The 20,067-nt window shown below is 44.8% G+C and overlaps 1 protein-coding gene across 1 annotated transcript in view; it reads left to right on the top strand.

Annotated features, from left to right (window-relative positions):
* The window catches only part of CCR7 (C-C motif chemokine receptor 7), a 34,961-nt gene extending 16,329 nt beyond the window's left edge, over window positions 1-18,632 (top strand). The window contains exon 3 of the mRNA XM_063963537.1: window positions 15,652-18,632. Coding sequence (XP_063819607.1) covers window positions 15,652-16,722 — 1,071 coding nt within the window. The 3' untranslated portion in view covers window positions 16,723-18,632. The remainder of the gene's footprint in view (window positions 1-15,651) is intronic.
* The last annotated feature ends 1,435 nt before the right edge of the window (window positions 18,633-20,067 follow it).

Here is a 20,067-nt window from a genome sequence, read left to right as displayed (position 1 = left end):
TCACGGCAGTCGCCCACGTAAACAGACAGGGCGGCACAAGAAGCAGGAGGGCAATGGCAGAAGCTACAAGGATTCTTCGCTGGGCGGAAAATCATGTGATAGCACTGTCAGCAGTGTTCACCACATGATTGTAGTCCATTGGGAAAGACCAATGGGGGACATGATGGCGTCCCGCCTCAACAAAAAACTGGACAGGTATTGCGCCAGGTCAAGAGACCCTCAGGCAATAGCTGTGGATGCTCTGGTAACACCATGGGTGTACCAGTCAGTGTATGTGTTCCCTCCTCTGCCTCTCATACCCAAGGTACTGAGAATTATACGGCAAAGGGGAGTAAGAACGATACTAGTGGCTCCGGACTGGCCAAGAAGGACTTGGTACCCGGAACTTCAGGAGATGCTCACGGAAGATCCGTGGCCTCTACCTCTAAGAAGGGATCTGCTTCAGCAGAGACCGTGTCTATTCCAAGACTTACCGCGGCTGCGTTTGACGGCATGGCGGTTGAACGCCGGATCCTAAGGGAAAAAGGCATTCCGGAAGAGGTCATCCCTACCCTGGTCAAAGCCAGGAAGGAGGTGACTGCACAACATTATCACCGCATTTGGAGAAAATATGTTGCATGGTGTGAGGCCAGGAAGGCCTCGACAGAGGAATTTCAACTGGGTCGATTCCTACATTTCCTGCAAACAGGATTATCTATGGGCCTCAAATTAGGGTCCATTAAGGTTCAAATTTCGGCCCTGTCGATTTTCTTCCAGAAAGAATTGGCTTCAGTTCCTGAAGTCCAGACTTTGTAAAAGGAGTACTCAAATCGGTAGATTTGAAATATCTTACATGGAAAGTAACCATGCTACTGGCCCTGGCTTCAGCCAGGAGAGTGTCGGAATTGGCGGCTTTATCGTATAAAAGCCCATATCTGATTTTCCATTCGGACAGGGCAGAATTGAGGACGCGTCCTCATTTTCTGCCTAAGGTGGTATCAGCGTTTCACCTGAACCAGCCTATTGTGGTGCCTGCGGCTACTAGCGATTTGGAGGATTCCAAGTTGCTGGACGTTGTCAGAGCATTGAAAATATATATTTCAAGGACGGCTGGAGTCAGAAAATCTGACTCGCTGTTTATACTGTATGCACCCAACAAGCTGGGTGCTCCTGTTTCTAAGCAGACGATTGCTCGTTGGATTTGTAGCACAATTCAACTGGCACATTCTGTGGCAGGCCTGCCACAGCCTAAATCTGTCAATGCCCACTCCACAAGGAAGGTGGGCTCATCTTGGGCGGCTGCCCGAGGGGTCTCGGCATTACAACTCTGCCGAGCAGCTACGTGGTCAGGGGAGAACACGTTTGTAAAATTCTACAAATTTGATACCCTGGCTAAGGAGGACCTGGAGTTCTCTCATTCGGTGCTGCAGAGTCATCCGCACTCTCCCGCCCGTTTGGGAGCTTTGGTATAATCCCCATGGTCCTGACGGAGTCCCCAGCATCCACTAGGACGTCAGAGAAAATAAGAATTTACTCACCGGTAATTCTATTTCTCGTAGTCCGTAGTGGATGCTGGGCGCCCATCCCAAGTGCGGATTGTCTGCAATACTTGTACATAGTTATTGTTACAAAAAAATCGGGTTGTTTATTGTTGTGAGCCATCTTTTCAGTAGAGATGAGCGCCTGAAATTTTTCGGGTTTTGTGTTTTGGTTTTGGGTTCGGTTCCGCGGCCGTGTTTTGGGTTCGAACGCGTTTTGGCAAAACCTCACCGAATTTTTTTTGTCGGATTCGGGTGTGTTTTGGATTCGGGTGTTTTTTTCAAAAAACACTAAAAAACAGCTTAAATCATAGAATTTGGGGGTCATTTTGATCCCAAAGTATTATTAACCTCAAAAACCATAATTTACACTCATTTTCAGTCTATTCTGAATACCTCACACCTCACAATATTATTTTTAGTCCTAAAATTTGCACCGAGGTCGCTGTGTGAGTAAGATAAGCGACCCTAGTGGCCGACACAAACACCAGGCCCATCTAGGAGTGGCACTGCAGTGTCACGCAGGATGTCCCTTCCAAAAAACCCTCCCCAAACAGCACATGACGCAAAGAAAAAAAGAGGCGCAATGAGGTAGCTGTGTGAGTAAGATTAGCGACCCTAGTGGCCGACACAAACACCGGGCCCATCTAGGAGTGGCACTGCAGTGTCACGCAGGATGGCCCTTCCAAAAAACCCTCCCCAAACAGCACATGACGCAAAGAAAAAAAGAGGCGCAATGAGGTAGCTGTGTGAGTAAGATTAGCGACCCTAGTGGCCGACACAAACACCGGGCCCATCTAGGAGTGGCACTGCAGTGTCACGCAGGATGTCCCTTCCAAAAAACCCTCCCCAAACAGCACATGACGCAAAGAAAAAAAGAGGCGCAATGAGGTAGCTGTGTGAGTAAGATTAGCGACCCTAGTGGCCGACACAAACACCGGGCCCATCTAGGAGTGGCACTGCAGTGTCACGCAGGATGTCCCTTCCAAAAAACCCTCCCCAAACAGCACATGACGCAAAGAAAAAAAGAGGCGCAATGAGGTAGCTGACTGTGTGAGTAAGATTAGCGACCCTAGTGGCCGACACAAACACCGGGCCCATCTAGGAGTGGCACTGCAGTGTCACGCAGGATGTCCCTTCCAAAAAACCCTCCCCAATCAGCACATGATGCAAAGAAAAAGAAAAGAAAAAAGAGGTGCAAGATGGAATTGTCCTTGGGCCCTCCCACCCACCCTTATGTTGTATAAACAAAACAGGACATGCACACTTTAACCAACCCATCATTTCAGTGACAGGGTCTGCCACACGACTGTGACTGATATGACGGGTTGGTTTGGACCCCCCCCAAAAAAGAAGCAATTAATCTCTCCTTGCACAAACTGGCTCTACAGAGGCAAGATGTCCACCTCATCTTCACCCTCCGATATATCACCGTGTACATCCCCCTCCTCACAGATTATCAATTCGTCCCCACTGGAATCCACCATCTCAGCTCCCTGTGTACTTTGTGGAGGCAATTGCTGCTGGTCAATGTCTCCGCGGAGGAATTGATTATAATTCATTTTAATGAACATCATCTTCTCCACATTTTCTGGATGTAACCTCGTACGCCGATTGCTGACAAGGTGAGCGGCGGCACTAAACACTCTTTCGGAGTACACACTTGTGGGAGGGCAACTTAGGTAGAATAAAGCCAGTTTGTGCAAGGGCCTCCAAATTGCCTCTTTTTCCTGCCAGTATAAGTACGGACTGTGTGACGTGCCTACTTGGATGCGGTCACTCATATAATCCTCCACCATTCTATCAATGTTGAGAGAATCATATGCAGTGACAGTAGACGACATGTCCGTAATCGTTGTCAGGTCCTTCAGTCCGGACCAGATGTCAGCATCAGCAGTCGCTCCAGACTGCCCTGCATCACCGCCAGCGGGTGGGCTCGGAATTCTGAGCCTTTTCCTCGCACCCCCAGTTGCGGGAGAATGTGAAGGAGGAGATGTTGACAGGTCGCGTTCCGCTTGACTTGACAATTTTGTCACCAGCAGGTCTTTCAACCCCAGCAGACCTGTGTCTGCCGGAAAGAGAGATCAAAGGTAGGCTTTAAATCTAGGATCGAGCACGGTGGCCAAAATGTAGTGCTCTGATTTCAACAGATTGACCACCCGTGAATCCTTGTTAAGCGAATTAAGGGCTGCATCCACAAGTCCCACATGCCTAGCGGAATCGCTCCCTTTTAGCTCCTTCTTCAATGCCTCCAGCTTCTTCTGCAAAAGCCTGATGAGGGGAATGACCTGACTCAGGCTGGCAGTGTCTGAACTGACTTCGCGTGTGGCAAGTTCAAAGGGCATCAGAACCTTGCACAACGTTGAAATCATTCTCCACTGCACTTGAGACAGGTGCATTCCACCTACTATATCGTGCTCAATTGTATAGGCTTGAATGGCCTTTTGCTGCTCCTCCAACCTCTGAAGCATATAGAGGGTTGAATTCCACCTCGTTACCACTTCTTGCTTCAGATGATGGCAGGGCAGGTTCAGTAGTTTTTGGTGGTGCTCCAGTCTTCTGTACGTGGTGCCTGTACGCCGAAAGTGTCCCGCAATTTTTCTGGCCACCGACAGCATCTCTTGCACGCCCCTGTCGTTTTTTAAAAAATTCTGCACCACCAAATTCAAGGTATGTGCAAAACATGGGACGTGCTGGAATTTGCCCATATTTAATGCACACACAATATTGCTGGCGTTGTCCGATGCCACAAATCCACAGGAGAGTCCAATTGGGGTAAGCCATTCCGCGATGATCTTCCTCAGTTGCCGTAAGAGGTTTTCAGCTGTGTGCGTATTCTGGAAAGCGGTGATACAAAGCGTAGCCTGCCTAGGAAAGAGTTGGCGTTTGCGAGATGCTGCTACTGGTGCCGCCGCTGCTGTTCTTGCGGCGGGAGTCCATACATCTACCCAGTGGGCTGTCACAGTCATATAGTCCTGACCCTGCCCTGCTCCACTTGTCCACATGTCCGTGGTTAAGTGGACATTGGGTACAACTGCATTTTTTAGGACACTGGTGAGTCTTTTTCTGACGTCCGTGTACATTCTCGGCATCGCCTGCCTAGAGAAGTGGAACCTAGATGGTATTTGGTAACGGGGGCACACTGCCTCAATAAATTGTCTAGTTCCCTGTGAACTAACGGCGGATACCGGACGCACGTCTAACACCAACATAGTTGTCAAGGACTCAGTTATCCGCTTTGCAGTAGGATGACTGCTGTGATATTTCATCTTCCTCGCAAAGGACTGTTGAACAGTCAATTGCTTACTGGAAGTAGTACAAGTGGGCTTACGACTTCCCCTCTGGGATGACCATCGACTCCCAGCGGCAACAACAGCAGCGCCAGCAGCAGTAGGCGTTACACGCAAGGATGCATCGGAGGAATCCCAGGCAGGAGAGGACTCGTCAGAATTGCCAGTGACATGGCCTGCAGGACTATTGGCATTCCTGGGGAAGGAGGAAATTGACACTGAGGGAGTTGGTGGGGTGGTTTGCGTGAGCTTGGTTACAAGAGGAAGGGATTTACTGGTCAGTGGACTGCTTCCGCAGTCACCCAAAGTTTTTGAACTTGTCACTGACTTATTATGAATGCGCTGCAGGTGACGTATAAGGGAGGATGTTCCGAGGTGGTTAACGTCCTTACCCCTACTTATTACAGCTTGACAAAGGGAACACACGGCTTGACACCTGTTGTCCGCATTTCTGGTGAAATACCTCCACACCGAAGAGCTGATTTTTTTGGTATTTTCACCTGGCATGTCAACGGCCATATTCCTCCCACGGACAACAGGTGTCTCCCCGGGTGCCTGACTTAAACAAACCACCTCACCATCAGAATCCTCCTGGTCAATTTCCTCCCCAGCGCCAGCAACACCCATATCCTCCTCATCCTGGTGTACTTCAACACTGACATCTTCAATCTGACTATCAGGAACTGGACTGCGGGTGCTCCTTCCAGCACTTGCAGGGGGCGTGCAAATGGTGGAAGGCGCATGCTCTTCACGTCCAGTGTTGGGAAGGTCAGGCATCGCAACCGACACAATTGGACTCTCCTTGTGGATTTGGGATTTCGAAGAATGCACAGTTCTTTGCTGTGCTGCTTTTGCCAGCTTGAGTCTTTTCATTTTTCTAGCGAGAGGCTGAGTGCTTCCATCCTCATGTGAAGCTGAACCACTAGCCATGAACATAGGCCAGGGCCTCAGCCGTTCCTTGCCACTCCGTGTGGTAAATGGCATATTGGCAAGTTTACGCTTCTCCTCCGACAATTTTATTTTAGGTTTTGGAGTCCTTTTTTTACTGATATTTGGTGTTTTGGATTTGACATGCTCTGTACTATGACATTGGGCATCGGCCTTGGCAGACGACGTTGCTGGCATTTCATCGTCTCGGCCATGACTAGTGGCAGCAGCTTCAGCACGAGGTGGAAGTGGATCTTGATCTTTCCCTAATTTTGGAACCTCAACATTTTTGTTCTCCATATTTTAATAGGCACAACTAAAAGGCACCTCAGGTAAACAATGGAGATGGATGGATTGGATACTAGTATACAATTATGGACGGGCTGCCGAGTGCCGACACAGAGGTAGCCACAGCCGTGAACTACCGCACTGTACTGTGTCTGCTGCTAATATAGACTGGTTGATAAAGAGATAGTATACTCGTAACTAGTATGTATGTATAAAGAAAGAAAAAAAAACCACGGTTAGGTGGTATATACAATTATGGACGGGCTGCCGAGTGCCGACACAGAGGTAGCCACAGCCGTGAACTACCGCACTGTACTGTGTCTGCTGCTAATATATAGACTGGTTGATAAAGAGATAGTATACTCGTAACTAGTATGTATGTATAAAGAAAGAAAAAAAAACCACGGTTAGGTGGTATATACAATTATGGACGGGCTGCCGAGTGCCGACACAGAGGTAGCCACAGCCGTGAACTACCGCACTGTACTGTGTCTGCTGCTAATATAGACTGGTTGATAAAGAGATAGTATACTCGTAACTAGTATGTATGTATAAAGAAAGAAAAAAAAACCACGGTTAGGTGGTATATACAATTATGGACGGGCTGCCGAGTGCCGACACAGAGGTAGCCACAGCCGTGAACTACCGCACTGTACTGTGTCTGCTGCTAATATATAGACTGGTTGATAAAGAGATAGTATACTCGTAACTAGTATGTATGTATAAAGAAAGAAAAAAAAACCACGGTTAGGTGGTATATACAATTATGGACGGGCTGCCGAGTGCCGACACAGAGGTAGCCACAGCCGTGAACTACCGCACTGTACTGTGTCTGCTGCTAATATATAGACTGGTTGATAAAGAGATAGTATACTCGTAACTAGTATGTATGTATAAAGAAAGAAAAAAAAACCACGGTTAGGTGGTATATACAATTATGGACGGGCTGCCGAGTGCCGACACAGAGGTAGCCACAGCCGTGAACTACCGCACTGTACTGTGTCTGCTGCTAATATATAGACTGGTTGATAAAGAGATAGTATACTCGTAACTAGTATGTATGTATAAAGAAAGAAAAAAAAACCACGGTTAGGTGGTATATACAATTATGGACGGGCTGCCGAGTGCCGACACAGAGGTAGCCACAGCCGTGAACTACCGCACTGTACTGTGTCTGCTGCTAATATAGACTGGTTGATAAAGAGATAGTATACTCGTAACTAGTATGTATGTATAAAGAAAGAAAAAAAAAACCACGGTTAGGTGGTATATACAATTATGGACGGGCTGCCGAGTGCCGACACAGAGGTAGCCACAGCCGTGAACTACCGCACTGTACTGTGTCTGCTGCTAATATATAGACTGGTTGATAAAGAGATAGTATACTCGTAACTAGTATGTATGTATAAAGAAAGAAAAAAAAACCACGGTTAGGTGGTATATACAATTATGGACGGGCTGCCGAGTGCCGACACAGAGGTAGCCACAGCCGTGAACTACCGCACTGTACTGTGTCTGCTGCTAATATATAGACTGGTTGATAAAGAGATAGTATACTCGTAACTAGTATGTATGTATAAAGAAAGAAAAAAAAACCACGGTTAGGTGGTATATACAATTATGGACGGGCTGCCGAGTGCCGACACAGAGGTAGCCACAGCCGTGAACTACCGCACTGTACTGTGTCTGCTGCTAATATATAGACTGGTTGATAAAGAGATAGTATACTCGTAACTAGTATGTATGTATAAAGAAAGAAAAAAAAACCACGGTTAGGTGGTATATACAATTATGGACGGGCTGCCGAGTGCCGACACAGAGGTAGCAACAGCCGTGAACTACCGCACTGTACTGTGTCTGCTGCTAATATATAGACTGGTTGATAAAGAGATAGTATACTCGTAACTAGTATGTATGTATAAAGAAAGGAAAAAAAACCACGGTTAGGTGGTATATACAATTATGGACGGGCTGCCGAGTGCCGGCACAGAGGTAGCCACAGCCGTGAACTACCGCACTGTACTGTGTCTGCTGCTAATATAGACTGGTTGATAAAGAGATAGTATACTACTAATATTATATATACTGGTGGTCAGGTCACTGGTCACTAGTCACACTGGCAGTGGCACTCCTGCAGCAAAAGTGTGCACTGTTTAATTTTAATATAATATTATGTACTCCTGGCTCCTGCTATAACCTATAACTGGCACTGCAGTAGTGCTCCCCAGTCTCCCCCACAATTATAAGCTGTGTGAGCTGAGCAGTCAGACAGATATATAATATATATAGATGATGCAGCACACTGGCCTGAGCCTGAGCAGTGCACACAGATATGGTATGTGACTGACTGAGTCACTGTGTGTATCGCTTTTTTCAGGCAGAGAACGGATATATTAAATAAACTGCACTGTGTGTCTGGTGGTCACTCACTATATAATATATTATGTACTCCTGGCTCCTGCTATAACCTATAACTGGCACTGCAGTAGTGCTCCCCAGTCTCCCCCACAATTATAAGCTGTGTGAGCTGAGCAGTCAGACAGATATATATAATATTATTTATATATAGATAATAGATGATGCAGCACACTGGCCTGAGCCTGAGCAGTGCACACAGATATGGTATGTGACTGAGTCACTGTGTGCTGTGTATCGCTTTTTTCAGGCAGAGAACGGATTATAAATAAAACTGGTGGTCACTGGTCACTATCAGCAAAACTCTGCACTGTACTGAGTACTCCTAATGCTCCCCAAAATTAGTAAATCAAGTGTCTCTCTAATCTATTCTAAACGGAGAGGACGCCAGCCACGTCCTCTCCCTATCAATCTCAATGCACGTGTGAAAATGGCGGCGACGCGCGGCTCCTTATATAGAATCCGAGTCTCGCGATAGAATCCGAGCCTCGCGAGAATCCGACAGCGTCATGATGACGTTCGGGCGCGCTCGGGTTAACCGAGCAAGGCGGGAAGATCCGAGTCGCTCGGACCCGTGAAAAAAAACATGAAGTTCTGGCGGGTTCGGATTCAGAGAAACCGAACCCGCTCATCTCTACTTTTCAGAGGCTCCTACGTTATCATACTGTTAACTGGGTTCAGATCACAAGTTGTACGGTGTGATTGGTGTGGCTGGTATGAGTCTTACCCGGGATTCAAAATCCTTCCTTATTGTGTACGCTCGTCCGGGCACAGTATCCTAACTGAGGCTTGGAGGAGGGTCATAGGGGGAGGAGCCAGTACACACCACCTAGTGGTCAAACTTTTAAATTTTGTGCCCTGTCTCCTGCGGAGCCGCTATTCCCATGGTCCTGACGGAGTCCCCAGCATCCACTACGGACTACGAGAAATAGAATTACCGGTGAGTAAATTCTTATTTTTTTTGCCACAACTTCAAATTCTTATTAAAAAATCAATATAGGTGTGACCACTCTTTCCATGCTCAGTACAGCTTCCAAAGTTGCTGCATCTAGTCAAAATGAGCAATTTAAGGTAACTAATTCAATCCTGATGGTTTCAGAGTTATAAATCCACAATAGGCCAGGCATATGGACAGTACTGTATTCACCTGGTCTCTAACATGGAGAATTGGAAACATAATCTAAAATGCTGAAGACTGTTCTACCTAATAATTCCATTATTCGTTATTGCATCCATTGACATTTTACAGTGTAAAATAAGAATGACAAAAGACATGGCATAAAAAACACACATAACAGCTTAATTAATCACTCCCATTGTCTCTGGTCTTGAGCTCAGAATATCATTTGTGTGAATTACAAAGACTTGGGGCTACATGTAACAGCATGCGAGGAGCAGGAAGTGCAGGATTTCATGTGAATCTGGCCAGATTTTTAATGTACCAATCATTAAATGGCATAACCAGGTTCATCTTGCTGTGTATATGTTTGCCTTTTAAAAATGTCCAGACTTGCACAAAATCCCGCACTTCCTGTTTGTTGCAGGCTATTATATTCAGCCCTTAGTTTGGTTGCACCTGTTGAGGCAAATAGTCTTATAATTCTCAAAATGAATCTGTGGCTTCCTGTGCTTTCACTCCAGGTGAGGCAGGATGTGGCTAAGAGTTATCATATGACACATTTAGAGATTAGCAAATATGTGCAAGGTAAATGAAGATATTTATTTTTTATTTATTTATTCATTACCATTTATATAGCACATACATATTACGCAGCGATTTACAGAGAGTATTTGGCCATTCACATCAGTTCCTGCCCCAGTGGAGCTTACAATCTATATTTTCCATACCACATGTACATGTACACACATTCATGCTAGGGTTAATTTTGTTGAGGAAAATGTTTTAGGATGACAAATGGCTGAAAGTGAATTACTTTGCTGGTATATACTCATACACACCAGAACTCCAGAGACCAAATGCTAATGTCCCTGTGTTGAATGTGGAGCTGCTGATCTAAGGCCAGGTGCTGGGACAGAGCTTGTTTACAATACAGCAAAGAGGAGACACACTGTCCACCAGAGGTGTCAAATCTCCTTTGATGTATGGGAAGAGAGATTGCTGGGAGAAGACATTTAGTCCAAATCCTTCCTGAGTAGGCCAATGAAACCTACACAGTACTGCTTGGTATTCCAGATCTCCAGCTGGAATACCAAACAGCTATAAAGATAAGAGCATCAGCCCCTGCTTGAGTGACCCAGGGACCCTATAGCATAATCTTACACTCATTCCCTACTGGTTTTGGGAGTGTTATATGCCTCCAAGGGTGGGGGCTGAGAGGCAACTGGAGTGGGTTTAAATATGAGAAATACTCCACAGATAGTGTTCATTGTCATGAAGGGATCTATAAGATCATGATGAAACCAGACCTCAGGAAGATACTTCACTTAAGCAGCCTCCAACACTGTGTAGGTGATATGAACATTGTTTTATCTCACATCTATTTGTTTTATGAAATTGTTATTACTTGTGTGACCATTAAAATCTATTATAATCTTGTTACCTTTTTTGTAACTATAAGCTTTTAAAGATATTCTTGAATTAAATACTAAATTCTAGTTCTGGTTCTGTGTTTTCTGACCCAATACCCCAAGCGGCCTATGTTACCTATTTTTCAAGTATAAATAATTGTGTGTGCAGGTGAGAGCTGAAGCTTGCCCTGGGCATTGTCTAAAAAAGTCACTTCAGCTGGTGGCAGTGACCGTGTTGGTTAACCACATGCGCTGAGGTAACCAGAAAGTGTCACAGGTGGCGATTCTCAGATTGGCGTATCTGGAGGTTTGGCTTGCCGGAGTCGTGACAGTGATCACCATGTTATACAGAGAGCATAGTAGCCACCATATAAACCAGAGGATTTAACCACTATTAAATACAGAGAACATACATGACCATCATATGATACAGAGGGGTGTGACACTATACAAAAAAGAGAGTATTTTTTTACAATATGATTCTCTCATCTGTACTTAACCCTTTCTCAAAATCATTAACTACTGCAGCTTCATTTTAAAATTCCCAGTTAATATAATTAATATATTAATTACAACAAATATCTTCATAATCCCCATAATTGATTAGCCCCCAACATCGAATAATTACATTTATGTACACAAATCCCCTAATTACATCCCTAAGTCTCATAATAACCTTAATTGAACTTATCCCCATTAAAGCATTAACTCGTTATTCTTTATATTACTAACATAACTTACATACATGTTGGAGGGGTGGTAATCAGTATGCCAGCTGTTGGGATCCAGGTGCCCAGTATACCAGCACCGGAATCCTGACACCTGGTATACCAACAACTATTCTCCATCTTGGTGGTCCATGACCCCCCCCCTGGAAGGAGAATAAATAGCGTTCCGTGCCCGCAGCATGGAGAGCACAGCGAGCCTTCAAGGGGCTCATTTGCACTCTCCCAGCTACCGGCATGCTGGCGGTTGGGATCCCGGCATCGGTATGCTGAGCGCCGGGATCCCGGCCACCGGCATAACATACTACACACATGTTGGAGAACTCATCTGTTGTAGCCACACAGTGTTCAGGAAGCAGCAGCCTGCAAGGTAAGTCCCACCAAAGCTGCTGTCAATGTAGATAAGGAGCCATGCATAGATAAGAGAAGCAGGGACCATGCAGCCTATTAATGTAGTGCACAGTTATTTGGAGGGAAAAAACCATATACTGACCTCCCCTTCCTACTCAGTGCTCACTCTCGCTCCCTAGTAGGATTGTTCATTGAAGGGAGACAGATCACATTAGTGGCAAGGCAATTAGGGAAGTGGAAGAGCTATGCAGACCTTGAGGGGGGAGGGGGGGGGGTCAGCTTAGCACTCCCAACCTTGTTGCAGAAAAAAAATTGATGACAGAAAACCATTGGATAACTGTCATTGATAGCAAAACCATCGACCATCAGTGGTAAACCATCTAAGGTTGCTAACTATCAATGGTCGATGGCCATCTCTGCCTCTCCCACTGTTGCCCCTCCTTCCGTCATGAGGATGAAGCACCCCATCTGCCCCACCAGCTGTGCCCCTGATTTCCCCTGATTTTGGCACAGCCTGATGACCCCTATCTCCTGAAGTTTGCTAGATCACTTAGTTGGCTTATATTTTAAGTACAAGCTACAATTTGGTAGGTGCAGTTACACATATTTCTAATTGTGCTACCTTTACAAGACAGTTCTTCCAGTATTAATTAGAGATGAGCGGGTTTGGATCTCTGAGAACCGAACCCAAACCCCCCCCCCCCCCCCGAACTTCACGTCCCGAGCCCGGAACCAAGCCGGGCTCGAGACCTCCCACCAGACTCAGAAACCAGAACAAGGCAAAACGTCATCATCCCGCTGTCGGATTCTTGCAGGTTTTGGATTCCATATAAGGAGCCGAGCATCGCCGCCATTTTCACTCCAGTCCTGGAGAGTATAGCGAGAGGACGTGTCTCTAACCTCAGTGTCTGTGTGTATGGGAAAGTGGTATGGCGACCTGTTCTTATGTGTCATTCCAGTGCTGTCTTGTACTGCATCAGTCCTGTGGTGGTGTTTTGTGCTGCATCAGTCCAGTCACAGTGGGGTGTCCTGTGCTACCTTTCATAAGTCCAGTGCTGCTGTATAAGTCTAGTGCAGTGGTGCTGTGTTGTGCTGCATCAGTCTAGTGGTGGTGTCTTGTGCTGCCATAAGTCCAGTGGTGGTGTCCTGTGCTGCCATAAGTCCAGTGCTGCTGCTGTATAAGTCCAGTGCAGTGGTGCTGTGTTGTGCTGCATTAATCCAGTGGTGGTGTCTTGTGCTGCCATGAGGCCAGTGGTGGTGTCCTGTGCTGCCATAAGTCCAGTGCTGCTGCCATATAAGTCCAGGAGTACTGCCGTATAAGTCCAGTCCAGTGGTACTGCCGTGTAAGTCCAGTGATACTGATGTAAAAGTCCAGTGATACTGCCGTATAAGTCCAGTGATACTGCCATATAAGTCCAGTGGTACTGCCGTATAAGTCCAGTCCAGTGGTACTGCCATATAAGTCCAGTGATACTGCTGTATAAGTCCAGTGATACTGCCATATAAGTCCAGTGGTACTGTGTTATAAGTCCATTCCAGTGGCACTGCCATATAAGTCCAGTGATACTGCTGTATAAGTCCATTGGTGCTGTCCTGTGTTGTATATTACTTACTCCAAATAAAGGGCTTATTAATATTTAATCCAAATAATTTTTTCAGGGTTTGCCCTGTGTGGTTTATGGGTACGCTCTTCTGTGCCGCATATTGTTATATAACTCCATCCCAAAAAAAAGGGTTATTATTATCCAAATTATTTTTACAGGCTTTGCCGTGTGTGTGGTTTAGGGGTACACTCTCCTGTGCCACCAATATTGTTATATAACTCCGTCCAAATAAAAGGGTTATTATTATCCAAATTATTTTTACAGGTTTTGCTGTGTGTGTGTGTGTGTGTGTGTGTGGGGGGGGGGGGGGGGGGGGTTAGGGGTACGCTCTTCGGTGCCATACATATTGTTATATAACTCCGTCCAAATAAAAGGGTTATTATTATCCAATTATTTTTACAGGTTTAGCCATGTGTGGTTTGGGGGTACGCTCTTCTGTGCCACATATTGTTATATAACGCCATCCAAATAAAAGGGTTATTATTATCCAAATTATTTTTACAGGCTTTGCCGCGTGTATGTGTTTTAGGTGTACACTCTCCTGTGCCACCAATATTGTGCATGTATTACATCTGGGCAAATTCCAGCACGTCCCATGTTTTGCTCATACAATTACTTTGGTGGTGCAGAATTTTTTGAGAAATGACAGGGGTGTGCAGGAGATGCTGTCGGTGGCCTGAAAAATTGCAGGCCACTTTCTACATTGAGCCACTGCGTACCACTCCTAGATGGGCCAGGTGTTTGTGCCGCACACTTGTGTCGCTTAGCTTAGTCATACAGTAACCTCTTTGCACCTCTTTTTCTTCTTTGCATGATGTGCTGTTTGGTGACTAGTTTTTAAATATGCCATCCTGTCTGCCACTGCAGTGCCACTCCTAGATGGGCCAGGTGTTTGTGTCGCATACTTGTGTCGCTTAGCTTAGCCATCCAGCTACATCATTGCACCTCTTTTTCTTCTTTGCATGATGTGCTGTTTGGGGCCTATTTTATAAATCTGCCATCCTGTCTGCCACTGCAGTGCCACTCCCAGATGGGCCAGGTGTTTGTGCCGCCTACTTGAGTTGCTTAGCTTAGTCATCCAGCAACCTCGGTGCAACCTTTGGCCTAAAAACAATATTGTGAGGCGTGAGGTGTTCAGAATAGATTGGAAATGAGTGGAAATTAATGTTATTGAGTTTAATAATACCGTAGGATCAAAATTACCCAGAAATTCTGTGATTGTAGCTGTTTTTGTGTTTTTTTCAAAAATCTTCCAGATCCAAAACTAAAACCAAAACCCGAAAGGGTGGTTTTGGCAAAACCAATCCAGATCCAAAACACGAGCGAGGATCCAGATCCAAAACCAAAACACAAACACGAAAACTGCCCGCCGCACATCTCTAGTATTAATACATTCCCTATCAAAGGTAGATAGGGGGTGATTCAGACCTGATCGTAGATGTGCTAAATTTAGCACATCTACGATCAGCTTCCCTGATATGCGGGGGGATGCCCAGCACATGGCTAGTCCGTCCTGCATGTCAGGGCCGACCCCCCTGCACAAGTACAAAAGCATCACACAGCGGCGATGCTTTTGTACTGCAAGAGTAGCTCCCAGCCAGCACGGCTGCTGTGTACTGGCAGGGAGCTATTCATTGCTGCCCGGGTCGCAGCAGCCTGCCCCCTCAACGGTTTAGGCACGCCTGCAATGCCCGGACTGCGCCCCCTAAACTGAGTCCAAATGCCACCGGCCCGCCCGCTCTTGCCCAGCGACCACCTCTGCCTGTCAATCAGGCAGAGACGATCGCAGGGCTAAGACAGCCGTTGGCTGTCTTCCATGCGCTGGCGCACTGTGGCGCCGGCGCATGCGCAGCTCAGGCCTGATCGCTGCTGTGCGAAAACAAATTGCACCGATCAGATCTGAATTAGCCCCATAGTTTTTAATGCATACTACTTTACAAATCTGTCATGTCTCTTCTTTTTAACCATAATAAAGTACAATATTTTTCAATGTTTTCCATAACAGTTATGCAACGGAGAGGAAAATGTCACCACTCTACCTGAAGATGATGAATTTAACTTGACCACAATGGATTACGAAGCATTCCAACATCAGTGTCAAAAAAAAGATGTCCGTGTTTTCCGTTCCATCTTTCTACCAGTAATGTATGCAATTATTTGCGTAATAGGACTGGCAGGAAACAGCCTAGTAATGCTAAGGTATATTTACTTCAAAAGACTAAAAACTGGGACAGATTATTACATGCTGAATTTGGCCATAGCAGACATGGTCTTCCTCTTTACTCTACCTTTCTGGGGAGTCAGCATACGCAAATACTGGCTTTTTGGTGATGGAATGTGTAAAGTCATATACTGCCTCTACAAAATGAGTTTCTTCAGTGGGATGTTCCTGCTTATGTGTGTGAGCATTGAAAGATACTTTGCTATTGTCCAGGCACCTTCTGCACATCGTCACAGATCCAAGACTGTTTTGGCCAGCAAACTCTCCAGTGTTAGCATTTGGGTCTTAGCTTTTTTCTTGTCTATTCCTGAGCTGGTCTATAGTGGTGTAAAAACAACAGATGAAATGGAGGAGTGCATCATATTCTCTACTGACCTAGAGACTCTTAGTGCAAAGCTCAAAATTTCCCAGATGTTTTTTGGATTCCTTTTACCCTTGATCATCATGTCCTTTTGCTATATCATGATAATCAGGACTCTGCTCCATGCACGTAACTATGAGAAGTACAAAGCTATCAAGGTCATAATCACCATTGTCATTGTATTTATAGTCTTCCAACTTCCTTATAACAGTGTCATGTTAGTCAAGACTTTTCATAACAGCTCTGACTGTCAGATAAGCAAGAACGTAGACATTGCTGAAGACGTAACCTATAGCCTAGCATGCTTTCGATGTTGCCTCAACCCATTTCTCTATGCTATCATTGGAGTTAAGTTCAGGAATGACCTGTGCAAATTCTTCAAGGATTTGGGTTGCCTCAGCCAGGAGAAGTTTAGTGAATGGTCAACAGCCAAACCAAGCAAGAGAGGATCTTTTGCAATGGACACAGAGACAACCACCACCTTTTCTCCATGACTAATTCTGAGCCTGGAACCCAAAAACATTTTATTTAGCTGAATCTCTATATAATACTGAAAATACCGGAAAATCGTATATATAGCGATTACAAGTGGCATATATAGTAATATAATCAGAAAATGTCAGTATGCAGTATTTAGCAGAAGGATTACTTTTACCACTTGTACAGCATGACATTTGCTCTGCAAACCTTGACAGGTATATGTTAAATCTAACTTTGAAGTTATCTGATGCTCAGTATGTAGTAGTCAAGAACTTATATAAACTGTCTAATCTTTTGTCTGACTCATTGGTGATATTTGGAATTTGCCACTGACTGGTATCTTATCAGTCCCTCTGTATCTCGCTGACATTAAACCTCAACCTGTTTTACATAAGAAAAATACCCCAAGCAGCCTTTTGTTATTACTAAATTGGAACTCAAAGATAATCCTGTATAATTCTTACTGACTTTGAATGTCATAAAACTTGTGATTATGACATGGTTTGTACACTTTTTGAATAAGCTACTCAAATGGACTAGAAAAGATTGTAAAGCGGAATTTCAAAGGAGCATGGAAATTCCACAGTGAATATGTACAACATCTAGGATAACTTGAGGAACATGACCAGCACTGAACACATTCATTTATCATTATGCTTAAGTGGAACAGCAGGAAAATGTACAGTTAACTTGACACTTGACCGCAAACAGCAATACACGTATTGGGGGAGATTCAAATGTTTTAAAAGTCAGTTGGGTGTCTGTTTTTTCCTATCTAATAGACAGGAAAAAACAGACACCCAACCGACATTTCACACATTTAAATCTCCACCACAGAGTCTCTGATTTCTATGTTTTGTAATCAGAAGCTATTGGAATGTTCTGTGCTCTCTAGTTGGGCAGGCATATTGCCTTATACGACATATAATGACATGTCTGAAGTATTTTACTTACTATTGCTCTTCATGTATCATGTATATTTGTTTTTCTGTTACTTTATGATACTGTGTTTAGAATGTGACTGTTAAGTATAACCAGTTTTTTTCCATAGCTTTAAGCTATTCTGTAATATACAGTTGTATTTTATATCTATATGACTGTGTAATACATAATTAAAAAATATATATATATTTTATCCTGGTGGATCAGAGCATGATAGGATCCATGTGTTGACATAATTGGGCAGAACCATTAAGCAGATGTATTAAGCCTGGAGAAGTGATAAAGTAGTGATTAAGTGCAAGGTGATAATGCACCCACCAATCATTTGCAATATGTAAATTGACAGTTAGGAGCTGATTGGCTGGTGCATTTTCACCTTCCACTTATCACTGCTTTATCACTTCTCCAGGCTTAATACATCATGATCAATGTACTGGAAAGCACAAGCAGACTACCTCGAATAGTAGAATACAAGAGAGAGAAGTAGTGGTGAGCTATTTCCAGTTTCCAGGTCCCAGTGCACTGTAACTGGTTGATAGGACACCCTGTGTTTGCCCTACCCCCGAATGTGTGACACAAGGAAGGGGCAGGGTTATCTGCATGTGGAGGAGTTGAGCTGTCGGAGCATTCCTAGGACACTCTGGGTAGCTCTGTGGGGGACCAAGAAAGCTGAACAAATTGAGCGCCTGAACGTTGCTCCAGACTGCGACATTCTAGTCTGCAGGATGCAGAATTTGTTGCAGTATGATTCATTTTAATTTCGCAAATAAGAAAAATAAGATACACTTTTAAGGGGTCTATTAAGCCACTCACTCCCGAATATTGGGCCTAATTAAGCATGAAATGCTGCTCCGACAGCATTCGCATGCTGAATCCCTGTGCAGTGTGCATACGCGCAGAAGCCGCACTGCTCATGAGCACAACGGCATCTCACATTTGCGAATGACTCTGATTGACTGGCAAAGGCATTTGTGGGGAGGGATGGGGCTTCGCACCAGCATTTCGGGGGTGGCATTGGGGGGGATGCGGTCCGGACAATGCAGGTGTGTCCAGACCACTGCGACCCAAAAGATGGCGGGTTGTTGTCTGCATAGCAGATAGGCTGTGTAGGCAGAGGGCAACCCTAAACATGCGAGAGCATTGCCAACTTGTGATGCGATAGCATGTTTGCGGGGTAGGGGGGCTGGACCAGGCATGTGGGGCGGACTTGCCCTGTGCTGGGTATCCCCCCGCATGTCAGAGTAAAGGGTTGTAGATGTGCAATTCTTCACACATCTATAACCCATGCTGAATTAGGCCCCTTATGCTGAAGCTGCAGCTTCCTTGTGATTTAGTATCACTGCAACTTAACATAAGCTGAATGCAGGAGATTTCACAGCTGTCATCTGCATTCACAATAATGTAGTCCTCATATTTGTTAATGAGAACTGTGATCTTCTATTTATAAAGGATTACACCCTGATAGCTAACACTGTCTTGAGATGGCATTAGCCATTGTAGCCTATAGGCTACTTTTCTAATGGTTTACTTAGAGAAGGATCTATACTAAGTGGCAATGGAACCCAGGAGCAAAGTGATAGTGTACACTCATGGCTGGATTAAGGTTTGTGGGGATCCCATGGCAACTAATTTGTGGCGGCCTTTACCAATGAAATTGTCAATATTATATTGCTGGCGATGTTATTAAAAATATATCATGTGTAAATACTGCCAGCACCACAAATGTGTTAAACACACTGAGGTGCACCTAGTTCACATAATGCAGTACAGAAACCCCTGTCCACATTATGTCACAGCGTCCCACATGCAGGGGATGTAGCGATGTGTGGGGGCCCCCTGGACAACTGCCCCACCTTCCCTGTTGTTGATCCAGTAGTGTGTAAACTCACACTTTAGTACTTAATCTTATCTGAGGCACTGTGTCAGTAAGAGGCTCTTGATAACGTTCCCCAAAATGTTGCTTCTTATTTCCATGATATGTTGTGATAACTGTCAGGCCCCTACTGTCACCAATATTAAATAGGCCCCCATGGGAGCTAGTAGACCAGGGACATCATCTTAACTCTATAACTAGCTCAATTTAAAGCCAAATCACTTTTACTTCTAACTACAAAATATCATACTAAAAATAAATCTATCCATTATATTTATAATGGATTCACTAAACTTTATCTACTCCAACAGCTCCACCAATGTTATGTATAGTATACTTAATTTCACAATAACCCCACCATCAGAGGCTCAGGTGATAAAGACTTCTCCTGTTTCAAGAATTTATCTGTGCAGTATATTTTACATGGGTATTTAAAATGCTAAACTATTGTTCAATATCCAGTGGCCATGTCTGTCATGTTGGAGGTGTTGTGTCCTATATCTATATAAAGTGTAATAGTATTATGTTGTTATCATGTCCAAAG

This window comes from Pseudophryne corroboree, chromosome 3 (assembly GCF_028390025.1).
Source record: "Pseudophryne corroboree isolate aPseCor3 chromosome 3, aPseCor3.hap2, whole genome shotgun sequence".
Classification (NCBI taxonomy): Eukaryota; Metazoa; Chordata; class Amphibia; order Anura; family Myobatrachidae; genus Pseudophryne; species Pseudophryne corroboree.
The sequence above is the reverse complement of the archived record's forward strand: the minus strand, read 5'-3'. Positions and strand labels throughout refer to the sequence as shown.